Source organism: Simochromis diagramma, unplaced genomic scaffold, assembly GCF_900408965.1.
Source record: "Simochromis diagramma unplaced genomic scaffold, fSimDia1.1 OVJJ01000740.1, whole genome shotgun sequence".
NCBI lineage: Eukaryota > Metazoa > Chordata > Actinopteri > Cichliformes > Cichlidae > Simochromis > Simochromis diagramma.
Window position 1 is genome coordinate 209,934 of NW_024387541.1, and position 19,426 is coordinate 229,359.

Genomic DNA, 19,426 nt, shown 5'->3' on the forward strand with positions numbered 1-19,426 from the left:
GCCCGCTTCTAGGCCAGCAGAGGATGTACTTCCTGAGGCAGCTGAAGAAATCCAACCTGCCAACATGGACGATGATGCAATTCTACACCGCAATCACCGTGTGGTACGCTGGAGCCACTATGAGGGACAAACAGAGACTGCAGCGTGTTGTGCGCTCTGCTGAGAAGGTGATTGGCTGCAGACTCCCATCTCTGCAGGACCTGTACACCTCCAGGACACTGGGGCGTGCAGCTGGGATCACAGCTGACCCTTCTCACCCTGGACACAGTCTGTTTGACCTGCTCCCCTCAGGCAGGAGGCTCCGGTCCATTCGCACCAGAACCTCTCGCCATAAGAACAGTTTCTTCCCCTCTGCTGTTGAACACATGAACAATAACCATATGACTGTTCCCACCACTAACACATGACCTTACACTGTGTTCACTGCATCATTCCATGTTTGCACTGATCACCACCTGCACTCATGTATATATCATGTATATATCTATCTACTTAGCACTTTTTATTTTTATGTTCATTTAAGCGTGGTCCCTCCGGCGCACCAGCCTCCAGCTCACCCCGAGCCGCACGCTGTCCACCCTCACAGTAATCACACGGTCGCTGTAACAGTACATTCAACGGCTGCAGCTCTCCTGCTGCAGCCGTACACATCAACACCAAAAACAACACGAGCAGAAGTTGACGAGCAGAAGCAGGAAACACACGTCTCTTTGTGTTTGTTATGAGACTCAGGATGGTTCTGAATCTAACTTGAGATATTTGAAAATGATATCTAAGACCAACACTGCAAGTTTGGAGACACACAGTGTTTATCTGCATGTCCCAGGGTTGGTTTCACATGCTACTAGTATGTGTGGGCTGAAACCCATTAGTTGTAGCTGTGTGATAATGGTTTGGTACCAATATTACATGAGACCCCCCACGAATATATGACAGAAATATTAAAAAATCCCTTTTATTGGTTGAATATGCGGTGTAATGGCTTATTTGACGCCCTGTTTGCGGAGTGACTGATTTGCTGGAGTAGAGATTTTAGTGGTTCTTGTTTTTGCTACGTTTGCTTGTTTGTTTTTTATTGCAGTGACCGAGGATAAGCCAGTACCCATGGGACCTCTCTGGTGGTGGAGTCCTCTTCCACACTGCTTTTGCTGCATAGCAACTTGGGTGTAAAATTTTAGGGTATTATTTTATTTATTTTATTTTTTTTCTTTGGTACATAAAAGGCCCCGCTGGTTGAAATGAAACAACCCCCCCATTGTAAAACCATAAATGGTGCGTCATAACAGCTAAAGCACTGTGTGCGTGTTTATGCATGTGCGAGCATGTGTGTGTGTGTATGTGTGTGTGCGTGTTTATGCATGTGCGAGCATGTGTGTGTGTGTGTGTGTGTGTGTGCGTGTTTATGCATGTGCGAGCATGTGTGTGTGTGTGTGTGTGACATCCTGCTGATCACAAAGGGTCATCTCCTCTCACCCTTTATATGGCTTAACTTTAATGGTTCACCATATACAAGCACAGATGAGCTCTTAAATGGCCAGGAGTGATCATCCTTTACAGATAAGACAACCAGAACCTTTAGATTGGAATGTGCCTGCAGTTTAACACTATAGCCAGTTGCTTCGATGTGTAGGGGAGGAACAGAAGAATATCTAAACATGCAGTTTAAGGCAAGGTTTACAAGTGTAAGTGCAACAATGACAACATTGATCAAAATGAACCTAACAATGTGATTTTCCTCTAATGGTCCTCGCTGTTAGTCCAGCTCAATATTAGGCTGTTTTGCGTAATTTGGGACTGTACTATAGGATGGCCCTCCCACACTCATCTTTTATTGTGATCCATGCTGAAATTGTTTAAGGAAAAAAGCGAATATCTTAAAGGTATCTTAATACTGAAACCAGACTGCCTCTGTGTATTTTCATCTTCTAGTCGGTTTGTTTGAAAATCGCCTCTGTCAGTGCGCCCCAGAGCAGCTGTGGCTGCAACGTAGCTGCCATCACCAGTGTGTGAATGTGTGTGTGACTGAATGTGTAAAGCGCTTTGGGGTCCTTAGGGACTAAGTAAAGTGCTGTACAAATACAGGCCATTTACCGTTTATATTTCCCGCGTTGAAATTCCTCTAGGTGGCATTATTGCATTTTAATCATATCCCCGCCACACTTGTTTTTCACAATTTGCAGTATGCTTGTTTTCTTAGCATTAACTCGGCTTTTGCTCGTTTCCTGTTCACAACATCTACTCAAAAAGCAAACAAACAAACAAACAAATGAAACAATCTGCATTAAAGCAATGGATACTATCATCACAGGGTTTGTATGGGTGTGGGGTTTTTTGACTACACACAGCTGGCTATATACTTAGAATTCTTCACTCTTTTAACCAAATACTTTTGCAAAGAAACACAATGCTGCCATGAATCCCTCATTAGGGTTAGGCCCATTTACACAGTTAAAATAAAACTCCAGCTCTAGATGAGTTGCTTGAAACTTGGTGGTTGTTAAAAGGCTCATTCCACATCCATTTAATTTCAGTGTGTTCAGGCAGCAGCTGGTGGACAAGGATTTGAGTAAGAAACTAAAGTACATGTCATGTTTTTCATCTTTAGGACCAACTTGATACCAATCATGGGCCTATCATTAGTTTTTCAGTAGAAAATCCAAAACACACATCCAGCTGAGAGGAAAAGCATCAGGAGATCTTACCTTCACAATCACCAACGTAATCTTAGGTGGAATCATTTGGATCAGTTGAACCACAGAGTGAAGGAGAAATGGTAAATGCTCAACTCACTGGCCAGACACAAAGTGTGACAATCAAACACATCAAATCAAGCATGGATCCATGGTGCAGGCTGGTACTGTAGATAACTGTGCTCTAAGAATCATGACACACTGACATCTGTGGTGAATGTGGCCGTGTGAGCTCATAAACAGTTCAGATACGTGTGTCATAGCTTCGTCGTGTCATCCCAGCAGAACCTAAAACCTTAGTTACCAATTAAGACTGTATTGTGTGGTTCTAGCTGCCATAACTTAAGTAAATAGCATGTAGTCTTGATGTATACAAAAGAGAAACCTTTTTTAATATTCTAACTTTATTGATAAATATTTATTGAGCTTTGAATTAAAGCTGCACATGTAAATTACAGCTGATCAATAGGACATCACACAATTACAGCATGCTTAATGATTACACGATTACTGATACAAGCTTCCAGGCTGGCAGCCGTGCGTGTAATGAAGTCTGTCTCAAAGAGAAACATTCAGAATATTTTGTATGAATATTATCTAAGAATATATTAATATATCTTTGAAAATGTCATTAGGCAATAGATTACCCACCCAGTTAACATTAGTCACTTGCACATTTGAAGCTGTTTAATGAGGCTAACAGTATACTATCTGTTACTGCCATTAATTACTTAATCTGTATCCAATATTTGCTTTTGTAAATAACCATGTTTTAAGTGCACAAAACAGTAAAAATGAACATTTTAGCTTCTTATAACCAAACCTGACACCAGAAAGAATGTGATGTCAGTTTAAAGACCTGACCTCCCGCATCAAGTCTGCCTTTGTTACTCCACCATAGCTAAACTCCAACACATCAGATTAGCATGCTAGCTAAACTATCTGCCAGTCCCCATATGATGAATGACCTCAGCTGTACTTCACTTATGCAACAGACAAACAGAAGAAAATAAAAAACAAAGTAAGAAAATGAAACCTGGTGTGGCAAATACGCTTTATGTTAACACTAGCTAGCCAGAAATTAATTCATAATATAGATTCTGTCACTGCTAATGAGCTGATAACATAATCTTAGTGTAATGTAAAATTAATCATTGCATTTTACCAAAATGCATAAATATCAATATAGTACACTACACAAACATTTGCACATTTACAGTTTCTAACCTGAGCATATGAGAAAATAGAAGATATTGACAGCCAGTATATATAAATGAACTGCAGCTAAATTCTGTTTATGATTTACATAATGTGTGGACATATATATATATTGTATATACAGTTTTGTATAGTCAGTTTTTCCACTCAGATGCTTCATAGCTTGCTCTCGAGAGTCCCGTTGTCTTTTTCTTGAACAACCCCGTTGCGGTAAGATGGTGTAGCTCCATCTTCCGTCTCTTCTGCTGAGGTCGGGATTTTTAGAAAGGAGAAGAAAAGACATTTGTTGTTTACATATGACTACACCTGACACTGTTCAGTGATTTAAGCCACTACACAGTGTGTAGATGTGTATGCCTGCTGACCTTTGACCTGCCGGGCCAGGAGACGTGGTCCTGCCAGTCCGATACCCAGTGCACCAACTGGAGCTGTGGTCAAGATGGCTAACACCGCTAATGTTAGCACGTCCAAACCAAACTTAATTAAGGCCTCGTCCCCTTCCTCCCTCGCCATGTCCAATGCCTTGGAGCCAATGGCAGCCTAGCACATACAGACATAAATAACTGCTCAGGAGAAGTGCAGATTAACAATGAAGGCATGTATCATTAAAATCACAGAGGTGGTTTTAAGGGAAACAACGGTACTTTTTTAGTTCTTAGTCATCTAGATCTAAAGGCCTTTAGATCATAACTAATGGTGAACTAGAACTTCTTTGCGTGGTTATTGTAGTAATTTAGGTTTTCGAAGTCAATAAAGAGAATTCAGGAGCCATGCAGGTAGCTAATCAACACCATTACAATCTAATGATTTCAGTGGTTACAAAGAAAAATCTATATGATATCTTAGTAGCTGTTTTGACCACCAGTGGCATTTTAGGAGTGTTTAGAGGCTTTATGCAGAAGTTTCCGGATAAGTCTGAGGTGCTTCTAGTTCTGGTTTAATAAAGTCGGGTACATTATTCTTGAAAAATGAATATCTTCTAGTAGTCTAATATCAGGATTACACACTCACAGACCTGCACAGTAGCTTTAGGCAGCCAGGCCACAGAAATGAAGAGCTTCTCTTTTAAGTTGAATCCTCCATAATGAACCAACAGGAAGGTGACAAGTAGACGGATCACCAGACCAATAAGAATGCAGGCCATACCCAGACCTAAGGGCATAGACACAACAACAAAGAGGAAACCAATATCTTAAATTTCTCGAAGCAGTGAAATGTTTTGCTCTGCAGGTTAAAGCTCTTTGATTACTGGGCCCACTGGGCTCCTAGTAACTGAGAACAAAATCTAGACACAAATGGAGCAAAGTCTAACTTAAATATGTCGTTAATATAATGTTCTTACCCACAGTACTTGGGCTGAGTGCTTTAATCGTGATCTCAGCTCCAATCAGACCAAAGAGAAGTGGCTGAAATACATCCCATGACCGACCCACCATTTCTGCTACTGGTGCCTGATTGCGAAGTTAGAGATACCTGGATTAACCACATTCCATGGTGCCAGCCATTAAAAGACATGTTGATTTAGGGTAAACATGACAAAATCCAAGGATGCAGGTTAAAGTGATCCTGATATATGATACCTTTTCAGTCTTCCAGCCCAGTGCAGCCAGGAAAGCCAGCACCAGTGTACAGAGACCTCCAGCTCCAGCAAAACCAATAACATGACTGAAGAAGACTGAAAATATGGACAGACCCAGCAACATGAGGGTCCTCCTCAATACCAGATCCTCCTGCGATCAGACAGAAGATATTAAAGACACATTTTATGAACAATTAAAAAAGGAAAAATCATATTAATATAAAAATGTCAAACCTGGTCATTGCTGGGGAAGCAGTACAAGAACATGCCCAGGATCATGCCAGCTACGATGCCTCCCACCACCTCCAGCAGACCCTTCAGTATGTTCATCCATGTAGAACCTGCAGGACAAACACAACGAGACCATGTAGACTAGAAAAGAACGAACTGAACAGCACAGGACAGAAACATTTTGTCTGACCTGTAGAGAAGGCGATTCCCAAACAAGTAGAGAATCCTGTTATGGCGAGAATATCATCAAAGCTTCCAGCAGCCATCAGGAGGGTGGGGATTCCCTGAAGAACAACACACAGTGACATTAAAGATTCATATTAGAGCAGAAGACCTGATCTTTCTTGACTCCCATGGAAGCTCTTGGGTTTGAGGAGCTTTACTGGAGGAGCCCTAGATCTTTTTGGTGATGCTTTCCCTTCCTTTAAATAGACTTGAAGTGATTAAACGCTTTGAGAAATAGCTGAAGGGATTCTAGTGGTGTATTATAGGTATTGGGGTTGTTGTGAAAACCAATAAGGTGTACAACTCTTTTAGAAGAGTATTGCTACTTAATCAGTATCCTATCAAAGGTTCAAGTGTTGCTTAAGCTGGCTTTAGTAACTTTGTATGAGTTATTAAGGACCACTGTGGGTCTCCTAGAGGTCACTGTGGGTCCTTGTAAAGGGGGTAGAGCATGATTAGGAAGCTTAGCAATCACTGAGAATGTGTTGATGGAGCTCGAGGATCTCTAGAGGCCCCTATATTGATTTTATTAATGGTGTCAATTGTTATGTAATGTTTACAGTCCTGCAGGTGGTTCTGCTGTTATTTTTATTTTATACTTGCTCTGCATAAGCCCACACAGATGATGTGTCATGTCTATAGACTCATCTCAGGCTCATCTGTTTTTCCACTCATACGCTGCCCCTTGTGGCAGGATGAACCTTTCATCAGTCAAATGTAGTGATGATAGTAACAGGTGATAATTTACCTTCTCCACTCCATATCCTTCTCTCTGCAGGAGCAGCATTGAAGGAACAACAACTGCTGGAGAAACGGCAGCCAGTACAAAACTGCACAAACACAAATATCACAGGCACAATGAGTGTCGCTTTACTTACTTTGAATCTAGTCATACAGAAAGAAATGGCTCTGTGTGTGTGTCTAGGGATGGGTATCGTTTAGGTTTTATCCGATACCGGTGCCAAACCGGTACTTTTGCCGGTGCTTAAACGGTGCTCAAACCGGTGCTTAAAGAATGGAGAACACAAAATTGGTCCAAAAACCTCTCATGTTCAGCTGTTTTTTTTTTTAAAAAAAGATAACAAAGTTAGCCTTTTCTGCAGCTATAGGGCATATATGGTATCACTCTTGGCTGGAAGCAGTGCTTAAACAATGGAAAAAACACAAACTTTGTCCAAAAACCTCTCATGTTTAACTGTTTTCCACTTTTTCTTTGGTCATTTTAGCCTTTTTGGCCAGGGTGAAGGGAGTATCTGCCATCAAACAAGAAGACAGCTGCATGTAGCTATGATGGTGTTTGCTAGTTCACCTTACATGCATTAATGTAATAACGTGGTTAGCCTACTCAACATAAATTACACACGAACAACATTAAGCTACTCACACAGAGAAGAACGGCTGCTGCTGCATCATCATCCGTCATCATTTCTGCTACACTGGCAGGGCTAGGGGCCAGGACTCTCCTCTTCGGGTTTTTGGGGGATGTTGCTAACTCCGGGTCCGATAACAGGCACCACACCCGCAGTAGATGTGCTCGGTGTGAGGTCTCGCAGCAAGCTATCAAATACGGCGCCTTTCTCGGCTTTTAAAAAAAAACGCTATGCGTCGCCAGGTGTTTCATCGGATTTGAGGTTTTACCTCCTTTGACAGTATCACAGTATCAGCTTAAAGCACTTGTTGCAGGCTGCTGAGTTTGCATCTTTTGCTGTGAAGTACAGCCAGACTTTTGACCGTTTCGCCTTGGGCATTTTTAATCTGTAGCTCTGCTCTAAAAGAACGTACGTACCTGGACCCGCCTACTATCCTCGGAAATGTAAAATGATTGGCTAGAAGTGTATCTCAGCTCAGGAAAAAAAAGCACCGAAATAAAGCACCGAAATGTGCGCTGCTTTTCGGTCTGGTTACTACCGTTTATGTCAGAACCGGTGCCATCATGGCACTGGATACCGGTACCCATCCCTATGTGTGTGTGTGTGTGTGTGTGTGTGTGTGTGTGTATGTGTGTGTGTACTTTACCCCAGTATGAAACCCCAAACCCATGGCAGACCCAGCAGGAAGTGAGAAACCACAGCAATAATGCAGGCTTCCACCATACAGGGTCCAACTGCAACACGTACGCACACTGCTTTCAGTCGACTTAAAGCCTGCATGCAAACACAGAGTTAAGAGACTGCATTTGATTTTGTGTGTAACTTAACTTAGACTGATATTTAAATGTACATGTACCTCAGGGTTGAGGCCCAGACCAGCCCTGGTCAGGATGATGGACAAGGCGATGTTCCTCAGAGCTGCAGACCAGTGAGTGTCGATGAAGATGGCGTCCGTTATGTAAGGAACATTACGCAACAGCAGACCTGCCAGCAGCATACCTACATGCACGCACACACATACACAGGTTTTTACATGGTTGCCACACTTGTAAGTACCCCAGCTAACATAATCTGTGCTAGCAAAATACAATGATTCAACATGCATCTGAAATTACAATTAAATTCTTTTTATCTACAAATGCTTCCTGGCAAATACAGTATGTTATAATAAAGGGGTAACAATTCATGTTTTACTGGAATTAAAAAAATAATTACAGTAATTTTAAGTAGTGTATCAATATTTAAGTAATTTACACTATGTTGTACTTTTAGAGATGCAGGCTTTATTATTAAGGGGATTCGCTTTGCCTTTTTGATTTCTTATTATGTTGGTGTATATCACTATTCAAATGGCCCTTTATATCACAAAACATATGTGTTAGATTTGTATTGTTGATTGTCATTTATGCTTAGCAATATCTACTCATATATGCTTAGAGTTGTATAATCAATGTCATATTGGTAGAGGTTTGATCCTTGATAGTCTGCAGAGACGTTGTGTGCATTCCAGAGTGCTCTGGCATTCACACCCACACATTGGGAGCATGGGAGAGGTCGTACCTTGTCTTATTGTTTTATGGTAGGATAAACGTATCTATGTCTGTTTCAGGCTAAGTGCCTGTTGTTTAGATGAACTGCTGGACTTCCAGACCAGCAGGTTTAGAGAAGTCATTTATCAGGTCACACTCTGACCCCACACACACACATACTTACACAACGCACAGGCAAGGTACTCTTTGTTTGTATGTAGACGTCATATGTTAATGAACCTATGTATATTCATGTAACCTCAATAAAAGAGCAGTGTTACAGGGGAGCGGACGAGAGCGACTGGGGTCAAGCGAAGGAACGGCGTTTGTCCAGTTCTCTCCCGTGCACGAGAAACATGAAGAACTTTGCCTACTCGGGTCCTGCTTTGCTGTGTAATAAAATTTTCCTGAACGTTCCAGCGAATAGGTTTTTTCTACAAACCTATCAATATGAGAAGGATTTTTCTCCCTTTCCTACAAAAAAAATACACAAATGCCATGAAATGACAGTCAGGACAGTAAATGACAGTCAGGACCCGTTCCCCGACCCTAAGGCGCAGGGAACAAACCCTCTTATCCACCGGGAAAAACCCCAACGTACCGGCAGCAAGCCGAGGGGATATTAGAATACCCACCCCAGCCCGCCGCCTCTCACCAGGGGCAACTCCAGACTGAGACAGAGTCCAGCCCCTCTCCAGGAGACTGGTTCCAGAGCCCAAGCCATGCGTAGAGGTGAGCCCGACTATATCTAGCCGGTACCTCTCAACCTCACGCACTAACTCAGGCTCCTTCCCCACCAGAGAGGTGACATTCCATGTCCCTATTGCCAGTCTTGGCAGCCGGGGGTCAGTCCGCCAGGGCCTCCACTCCTGGCCGCCACCCGGCACACAATGCACCTGACCCCTATGGCGCCTCCTGCGGGTGGTGGGCCTGCGGAAGGATGTGCCCATGTCTCCTCTTCGGGCTGTGCCCGGCTGGGCCCCATGGACTAAGGCCCGGCCACCAGACGCTCGCCCTTGGGCACCCTCCCCGGGCCTGGCTCCAGGGCGGGGCCCCGGTAACCCTATCCCGGGCAGGGTAAACTGTTCCCTCGATATTCTTTTCATAAGGGTCTTCTGAATCGCTCTTTGTCTGGTCCCTCACCCAGGACCAATTTGGCATGGGAGACCCTACCAGGGGGCAAAGCCCCCAGACAACATAGCCGCTGGGATCCCTGGGACACACAAACCCCTCCACCACGATAAGGTAGCGATTCAAGGAGGAGTTCTATTTTGAAACTTAAATGCTTTAGCGGCTACCTTTTGTGTAGTTTGTAACATTTGCCTTTATTTATCTGAAACTGAAGCCTCATTTTAAGTACATCTGCCCTGTTGAACTTATTATGGGAAATAAATATTTAAATCAAAACAAGCTGCTGATTATTTCACATTTTACTTGTGAGCAACGGCACATTTAAATCTTACAAATATAGTTATTTGGCTTATATCGTGATAGATATCGTTATCGCCTGAAATGAAAAAAACATATCGTGATATGAGAAAATCTCATATCGCCCAGCTCTACTTGCTTAAAATATAAAAGGAATGAGTGATTGGGCTGTACCAAGCAGTGGAGGGAAGGGGGGCAGTGTGGGCAGTTGGATCATTCCCACCAGCTTCCCTCCCAGCACGGAGCAGATGAAGAGGATGATGATGCCGAACAGGTTCCCTCCAGGTAAACACTCTTTTCCCGTGATGGACCAGACGACTCCGAACAGCAGAGCAAACAAACACACTGCGAGCAGATGTGACATCCCATTAAGATTCAGTGTGACAGGACACATTTACACAGTGCTGCTGGTCAGGTAGAGTATTTAATGAAGACACATAGTTGAGGATGTTACCTTATACAAACACACAGGCATCATGAGTGTTCGTTACCTTTGGTGATGAGCAGGTTGATGATTCCCCGAGGTCGAGGACATCTGTCCTTCAGACTGATACAGGACGCGCAGCAGGAAGAGTCAGATGATGGCGTCTTCATCTGTTCATTAGATGTTTTTCAGTTTCTGATATTCATCATTCATTTGGTCACAGCAACAGATTGCTGCAGACACCAGTAGTTTGCATAGAAGACGCCAGCTTGTCTGAACTATTGCCAAATGTAGAACATTTGTCTTTCAAGAAAAACGTTTTCATTTTTGCTGCAACCTACAACTTGCAACTTATTTCACCTAGAGACAGCTAGCAACCACTGACCAACATCGGGAAATATACTTTTTTTTTTTTCATTTCCATTTTTATACCGGCCTTTCTCTCGGTCAGCGCAGTGACCTACTGAGTCTTCAGCAATAAGTTAAACAGTGTCTGCCAGCAAACTCCAGCAACCAGATGGTGAATTTTTATTTTTTCCCTAGCAACGGACTGTTTCTAGGACATCGCCAACCAGTCTCTACTAGGGATGGGTACCGGTATCCGGTGCCATGATGGCACCGATTCTGACATAAACGGTAGTAACCAGACCGAAAAGCAGCGCACATTTCGGTGCTTTATTTCGGTGCTTTTTTTCCCTGAGATGTGATACACTTTCCAGGTACGTACGTTCTTTTAGAGCAGAGCTACAGATTAAAAATGCCCAAGGCGAAGCGGTCAAAAGTCTGGCTGTACTTCACAGCAAAAGATGCAAACTCAGCAGCCTGCAACAAGTGCTTTAAGGTGATACTGTGAAAACACCTCAAATCCGATGAAACACCTGGCGACGCATAGCGTTTTTTTTAAAAGCCGAAGAATGCGCCGTATTTGAAAGCTTGCCGCGAGACCTCACACCGAGCGCATCTACTGCGGGTGTGGTGCCTGTTATCGGACCCGGATGGTGATGGCAGCAGCAGCCGTTCTTCTCTGCGTGAGTAGCTTAATGTTGTCCGTGTGTAATTTACAGTGGGGCAAAAAAGTATTTAGTCAGCCACCGATTGTGCAAGTTCCCCCACCTAAAATGATGACAGAGGTCAGTAATTTGCACCAGAGGTACACTTCAACTGTGAGAGACAGAATGTGAAAAAAAAAATCCATGAATCCACATGGTAGGATTTGTAAAGAATTTATTGTAAATCAGGGTGGAAAATAAGTATTTGGTCAATAACAAAAATACAACTCAATACTTTGTAACATAACCCTTTGTTGGCAATAACAGAGGTCAAACGTTTACTATAGGTCTTTACCAGGTTTTGCACACACAGTAGCTGGTATTTTGGCCCATTCCTCCATGCAGATCTTCTCGAGAGCAGTGATGTTTTGGGGCTGTCGCCGAGCAACACGGACTTTCAACTCCCGCCACAGATTTTCTATGGGGTTGAGGTCTGGAGACTGGCTAGGCCACTCCAGGACTTTCAGATGCTTCATACGGAGCCATCCTTTGTTGCCCGGGCGGTTGTGTTTTGGATCATTGTCATGTTGGAAGACCCAGCCTTGTTTCATCTTCAAAGTTCTCACTGATGGAAGGAGGTTTTGGCTCAAATCTCACGAGACATGGCCCCATTCATTCTGTCCTTAACACGGATCAGTCGTCCTGTCCCCTTGGCAGAAAAAACAGCCCCATAGCATGATGTTTCCACCCCCATGCTTCACAGTAGGTATGGTGTTCTTGGGATGCAACTCAGTATTCTTCTTCCTCCAAGACGACGAGTTGAGTTTATACCAAAAAGTTCTACTTTGGTTTCATCTGACCACATGACATTCTCCCAATCCTCTGCTGTATCATCCATGTGCTCTCTGGCAAACTTCAGACGGGCCTGGACATGCACTGGCTTCAGCAGCGGAAACACGTCTGGCACTGCGGGATTTGATTCCCTGCCGGTTGTAGTGTGTTACTGATGGTGACCTTTGTTACTTTGGTCCCCAGCTCTCTGCAGGTCATTCACCAGGTCCCCCCGTGTGGTTTCTGGGATCTTTGCTCACCGTTCTCATGATCATTTTGACCCCACGGGATGAGATCTTGCGTGGAGCCCCAGATTGAGGGAGATTATCAGTGGTCTTGTATGTCTTCCATTTTCTGATGATTGCTCCCACAGTTGATTTTTTCACACCAAGCTGCTTGCCTATTGTAGATTCACTCTTCCCAGTCTGGTGCAGGTCTACAATACTTTTCCTGGTGTCCTTCGAAAAGCTCTTTGGTCCTGGCCATGGCGGAGTTTGGAGTCTGACTGTTTGAGGCTGTGGACAGGTGTCTTTTATACAGATGATGAGTTCAAACAGGTGCCATTCATACAGGTAACGAGTGGGGGACAGAAAAGCTTCTTACAGAAGACGTTACAGGTCTGTGAGAGCCAGAGATTTTCCTTGTTTGAGGTGACCAAATACTTATTTTCCACCCTGATTTACGAATAAATTCTTTACAAATCCTACCATGTGGATTCATGGATTATTTTTTCACATTCTGTCTCTCACAGTTGAAGTGTACCTCTGGTGCAAATTACTGACCTCTGTCATCATTTTAAGTGGGGGAACTTGTACAATCGGTGGCTGACTAAATACTTTTTTGCCCCACTGTACGTTGAGTAGGCTAACCACGTTATTACATTAATGCATGTAAGGTGAACTAGCAAACTTCATCATAGCTACATGTGTCTGTCTTCTTGTTTGATGGCAGATACTCCTTTCACCCTGGCCAAAAAGGCTAAAATGACCAAAGAAAAAGTGGAAAACAGTTAAACATGAGAGGTTTTTGGACAAAGTTTGTGTTTTTTCCATTGATTAAGCACTGCTTCCAGCCAAGAGTGATACCATATATGCCCTATAGCTGCAGAAAAGGCTAACATTGTTATCTTTTTACAAAAAAAAACAGCTGAACATGAGAGGTTTTTGGACCAATTTTGTGTTCTCCATTCTTTAAGCACCGGTTTGAGCACCGTTTGAGCACCGGCACCGTTTCAAAAGTACCGGTTTGGCACTGGTATCGGATAAAACCTAAACGATACCCATCCCCAGTCTCTACACTTGGGTGACTGAGCACTTACAGGACACAACGCCTAAACCACAAACTTTATTATCATTAATATTCATGAGAACTTTAAACCCTCAACTACAACCAGGTTGCTGAGGTTTCATTAGAGTGAGGTTGCATTCGATCCATCTGTAGTTGCTAAAAGAGCACAGATTCAGTAACTATAAGGTGTTACCCTTCAAATTAAGTGTCTTATATGAATTTTGTCCTTGGAATTCTTATGTTCTAACATTTGGAAAGGAAAATTCCCCAATAAATGGGTAGAAACTGCCTTAATAACAACAATGCTTGGTCTTTTTTTTTTTTTCGTTGTATGCATGCTGGTCTCCTTCACTCTGACTCCAAAGTGTTTTTTACACATATTTTCACATGTAGAGCCCACTGCCCAGAGGTTAGCTGCAGTTCTCATGTGTCCACCTACATTCAGTCTAAACCTTAAAAATTACAGAGCCCCAACACTTGCATATGGTTTCTATAAATAGACGGCCTTTCTCAGAGCTCAGAGGTGAATCACACTCACCGTGGTCGTGTCATCCGGCTCCTCCGTCTTCCTCCGGGGCAGGACGGTGATCTCTCTGTCCTCTTGACCAGCCTGAACTTTACTCCCTACCTTTACCAGAAACGTGCATGTGTACAAAAGTGAGAGAGAGAGAGAGAGAGAGAGAGAGAGAGAGAGAGAGAGAGAGAGAGAGAGAATGGGTTGAGAGACATGGGCTGTAGGGTTTTGTCCTTTGTCCTCTTCAGCCAAACCTCTTGAAGCAGGTGAATTTCAATGGTTGACGAATTACTAAGGCCCTAGAAGTTACTCTATTTGCTCTTTATGTTTTCCTCAATACTTCCTAGATTTTCTTTAAAAGTTGGCAAAAGACTGCTGATTTAGAGATGCAGGACTTTGTTCGTGTTCAGAGATCTTTTTAAAAATAGTAATAATTTTATTATAATATTTAAGTGATGAGATGAACAGAAAGAAATAGGAAAACCCAAAAAAAAAAAGTAAAGAGAAATAAAACTGGTATGGAAGAACCACCAAAAACAGAGAGCGCTGTAACATAATTGAAAGCTGATTTCAAAAAGACAATCAAAGGCAGTAAAAGATCATAAAGGATTCAATCACAGCAAAACACCAATACTTCTGTGAGCCTTATCTCCTCAGGCTGGTCATTTCAAAGCTGGAAAGCCCTGATGGAAAAATTTATGGTCACCCTTTAGATATATAACAAGCCTCATCTTTGGAGGATCGGAAGGTGCCAACAAGCTCATAACATATGGGGTCAACTCTCTTCTGTATGTCACATAAATCTTAAAAATCCATCCATTATTTAAACCACTTATCCAGTTTAGGCTTCCTGCAACATATATTAGGGGACACCTATAAACCAAATACCACAAAGTCGCTTTTGCAGTTTTTGAGTAGAGTCATGCTTTAAAAGTCTGACTAGTACAAGGCCAGCCACCTCATTCCTGCAGGTTACTACAACGGCTGCAGAAGCACCAAACTGCTGTGAACCAAGTACATTAATTGGGCTCGTGCTGCAAAAACTTGTCAGTGATTATTTTTTTCATTACTATATTGTATGACTACCAAGGTCAAAAACCTTTATTGAATATTGTGACGTAGTTGTGTGGTGTAATCTCTGATTGGGTCATGTGATGGCTTCCTTACTCACATACCTCCTAAAAGTCAGATAACGCAGCCAAGAAACTGGGGTGTGTTCATTATGGTGTGCTGGTATTGGTTGTTGTTGGTCTGCCCATTTGCCCCACTAACCTGTGGAAGGCCACGCCTCCACCGTGAGACTGAGTGAGCACATGTCAAAGAGGAACGCACACCTATTCCTGTTTGTTTTCCTCCTGTTTGTCTGTTTACTAGACAAAGAGTTATTGTTTCATCCCATCAGTCACTAAACGAGCAGATACACTGTCCCACCTCTCACACACACATACAGATCATGAAAAATGTCAACATTCGACATTTTATGGCTCTGGACCCTCACTAATGTCTAAAGTCTGCTGGTTTCCAGTTGATCTATCCAACCTTTTATGTTTTCAGAAGAACTTTGATGATTTCTAAACACTCTGCAGCCACATGGGTGATTTACAGCTTAAATGTGACAGACAGCCATGCACGTAAAGCTGACTTTGTTTCTAAGAATAACCGAATAAGTACACGGGTGTTTAATGTTTGGTGATCCAATTTCATGAACTTAACAACTTTTTATGATCAAATAGCAGCTTATCTGTACCTCTAAATCTGTTAATTGTTTTATGATCTGTCGTTGCCATACATTGGTCCACTGTGACATGTGATAGCGTTACTGCTCCGGCCTTCATTCACTTTACATGGTTAAAACATTTCCTGGTCTGATGAGTCTCAGTTTCTGTTGCAACATTCAGGCAGGGTCAGAGCGTGGATCCATCCTGCCTTACATCACCTGTTCAAGCTGCCAGTGGTGTGGGAGAGATTTCACAGGTACAGAAGAAGCACCCTGTCAGTTTGTTATCTCAAACAGACTTTAAAGTGACCATCTCCAGTCTTGGATGACAAACTGGTCACACGTACTGGGCTAGTTCGATGGCTGGAGCAGTTGTGTTTTCTTTACCATGTCAGAGCAGAAATAGAAGGAAAGATAAAGTTGTAGGCCACGTGACTCCACGTGTGTGGTTTTAATAGGTGGATGTTTTGTGTGATGTGAACAGTCGGTGGTACCTCAGCCTGTTCCTGCTGCAGCCCAACGTCGCTCACCCGAAGGTAACGCTTGGTGGCCTCTTCATCCATCATCTGAAACAATCACGCATTTCTTCTCATATATGTGAGGAGCCGCATTTAAATATTTCAAATAAGTCTGATTTCAAACTAACAAAGTCCTTAATGCTAAATGCCATTGAAGTCCAATCAGTCTATTCAAGTAAGAATAGTGAAAATGTCATGGAAATCATGAACAAAATGAGCACCCAAATAAACATTTTAAAACGTCTTAATGGACGGTGTCAGTTTACTTTATGTGACCATTCAGAAAATCCTCATCTAAATCCTTGTTTCATTCACCTTTTTAAAATTTTAATAAAGATGTTCCACATTTCATCTGAGAGGATATTTCAGTTCTACAGGCTCATGGACACATTGCCGGCGGCCCAGAGACTCGCAGAGCCGCCCTGTAATCATGTAAGTAGGTGCACTTTAGTCCCACCAACACCTTTAATCACGGACACTTTTCATTGTTGTTACCAATCAAATCTGCCCGCTGCAACCCTTTCGCTCTTCTCTGCGGTTGATGAATGGACCAACAGCAGTACAAGCAAGAGTGACGCACACATTAGTCGGTCCACATACAGGCCTCCATTTGTGCACCGCCTCCATCTGACATCAGCTTTTTGCAGGCAGACAGGCCATCCCAAGACTGCGGTGGACAGTGAACGCACCACCTCTGCTTCACCAGAAATTCCACTTAATGCTGTCCTGAGATCCCTTCTCATCCAATTTAATCTCCACTCACACCTTAGCCAATGTGCTCCTAATGCCTCAATGCCTCACATGACTGTAGAGCGATCAGTGACTCATAAGAAATTCACTTCAGTGACCCACACCTTGATTCCCACCTTGGCCCCTGTGACCCCAAATGATTCTCATGATTATAGGGTTGAACCATCTGCAAGGTGACTCTCCAACAACGAGTAAATACCTGAGAGTCTCCACCAGCTGTTAGACCTGAACAAACCTCTTGGATGGATAAACAGTGAAACTTCTCCAAGAACCTGAAAAGAAGTCCAAACTCAAGAAGTACCCGGAGTGACTTCTTCAAAGGTTTTAATGCCAGCTGATGATTGTTATTGTCAACATGCTGATAATCCTCACTATAGATTACCAGACTTAGCAGATTAGAAAAAGCTTACACTTGGAAATCTTTCATCTTTAACGCCACCCTTACTGTAATCTCTTAATCTACTGCATGACTAATAACTGAAGCCTTCAGAAAAGCAAAGTTACATAAAATGTGCAGTTTTACCTGGAAATACAGTGATGCAGGAGTAAGACATATCAGGCAAACTTTAACTTATTTCTAATAGAAATTATTCTTTTAAATAATATATATAAATAATATATGCATATATATAAATATGCAGTTTTTTCTCTTAAAAATGTGAAAATTGGCATTTCAAGTAAAATAAATACTTGGCCTCAGTACTTGATCAACGCACTGCTTTATTAATTGTGCGTAAGCAAAAGTCAAACAGTATAGTCCAACTACTCTCCATTTCCACTTCAGGTCTTTTCAGCCCATCACAGAAATCTCCACGTAAACCCAAAACAAAGGACAAATGTTCCCTCCAGTCCCAGCTGACAGCTTCACTGAAACCTCACACACTTCCCATCACGTACCCATAAAAGCTGAATTATTCTCATTTTCTCAGGCTCTTACCTCGAGCTGATGAAAAGTTGTGTGACTGGAACAAAGAGCAGGAGGCGACTTAGTCATCAAGCAGCAACAAGAGACGGAGGAAGCGAGTGTCTGCCGCGTGTTAACAACAGACGGTTTTAACTCTGTTGTGTTTGTCGCTGTGCAGAATGACAGACGTCACACACAGACACACACGCGTGGTAAAGCCTGGCATTATGGGAACACAGGTCGCAGTAACCCTGAGTCCTCTGTATTAATGCCAGGCTGCAGGGCAGCAGACACAAACATTATCATACACATAATAGCAGGTGTGTGTCCGTGTGTGCGCACATGCAGCACTGACTGCACATTTACACTGGACGCCTGACGTTAACACGCCGCGCGCAGGTGCTGAGGTGACGGCCAGCTTTGACCTTTTTGTAGAGACTGAAATGTTCATGTGAGGAGTTAAATCAGAGCTGAGAGGCGCGATGAAACCACTGCTTTGTGATCCAAAAACCACACCTGTGCACGCACGCCGTATCTGAGGATTAGTGGTTTGCTTCTGCAACTAACTATTAAACCATCAGGGTATTATCTTCTTAAGAGTCAGGAAGTTGTGACGAATACTGTTTGTGATGCTCGCCAAGTGAGACAAGATGTTTGGACGTTCTACTTTGTTTTGTTTGAGATGTTTGCTTGGAGAATCAGCGGTTACCAGACTGAGGATGTGAACAACAGGACGGCAGCAGCACTCTGGACTGGGAGTAAGATGCTGCCCCAATGAGGGAGTTTAAGTATCTTGGGGTTTGTGAGCGAGGGAGAAAGGAGGAGACTGGTGGATGGATCGGTGCAGCGTCTGCAGTAATGTGGGCACTGTAACTATCTGTGGTCGAGAGAGACCTGAATGTGAATGCAAAGCTTCTGATTTACTGATCGATCTGCTCTGTCTGTGAGCTGTGGTTGCAGGTATGAGCTGCCTCTGAAGGCTGTCCACATCCACAGGAGCCTGCTGAAGTGGTTCAGGGACCTGACTATCATGCCTCGTGGATGCCTCCCAGCTGAGGTGCTTCCTTGTAAGTCAACAGTCTGGGCATCTCTGCTTAGATGCACACAGCAGTGACCCGGACCTGCAAACCTGTTCATTTAGACTGTTGTAGTGACTCCATGTAGCGCCTGCGATGTGACCAGCACCACTCCCAGCGTATTCATGACTGTGCATATTGTATTA

General features: G+C 43.1%; 1 protein-coding gene across 1 annotated transcript; it reads right to left on the reverse strand.

The window, feature by feature from the left end:
• Positions 1-3,580: 3,580 nt before the first annotated feature.
• Positions 3,581-18,510, reverse strand: LOC120727380 (sodium/hydrogen exchanger 9B2-like). The gene is made up of 15 exons (XM_040021612.1): positions 18,238-18,510; positions 16,527-16,598; positions 14,340-14,429; positions 10,762-10,864; positions 10,445-10,615; positions 8,170-8,312; positions 7,960-8,087; positions 6,692-6,773; positions 5,909-6,002; positions 5,722-5,828; positions 5,489-5,638; positions 5,251-5,359; positions 4,924-5,060; positions 4,274-4,448; positions 3,581-4,153 (listed from the first exon to the last, which is right to left on the reverse strand). The coding sequence occupies exons 1-15, from the start codon at positions 18,292-18,294 to the stop codon at positions 4,065-4,067; spliced, it is 1,707 nt and encodes a 568-aa protein (XP_039877546.1). The 5' UTR covers positions 18,295-18,510; the 3' UTR covers positions 3,581-4,064.
• Positions 18,511-19,426: the final 916 nt, after the last annotated feature.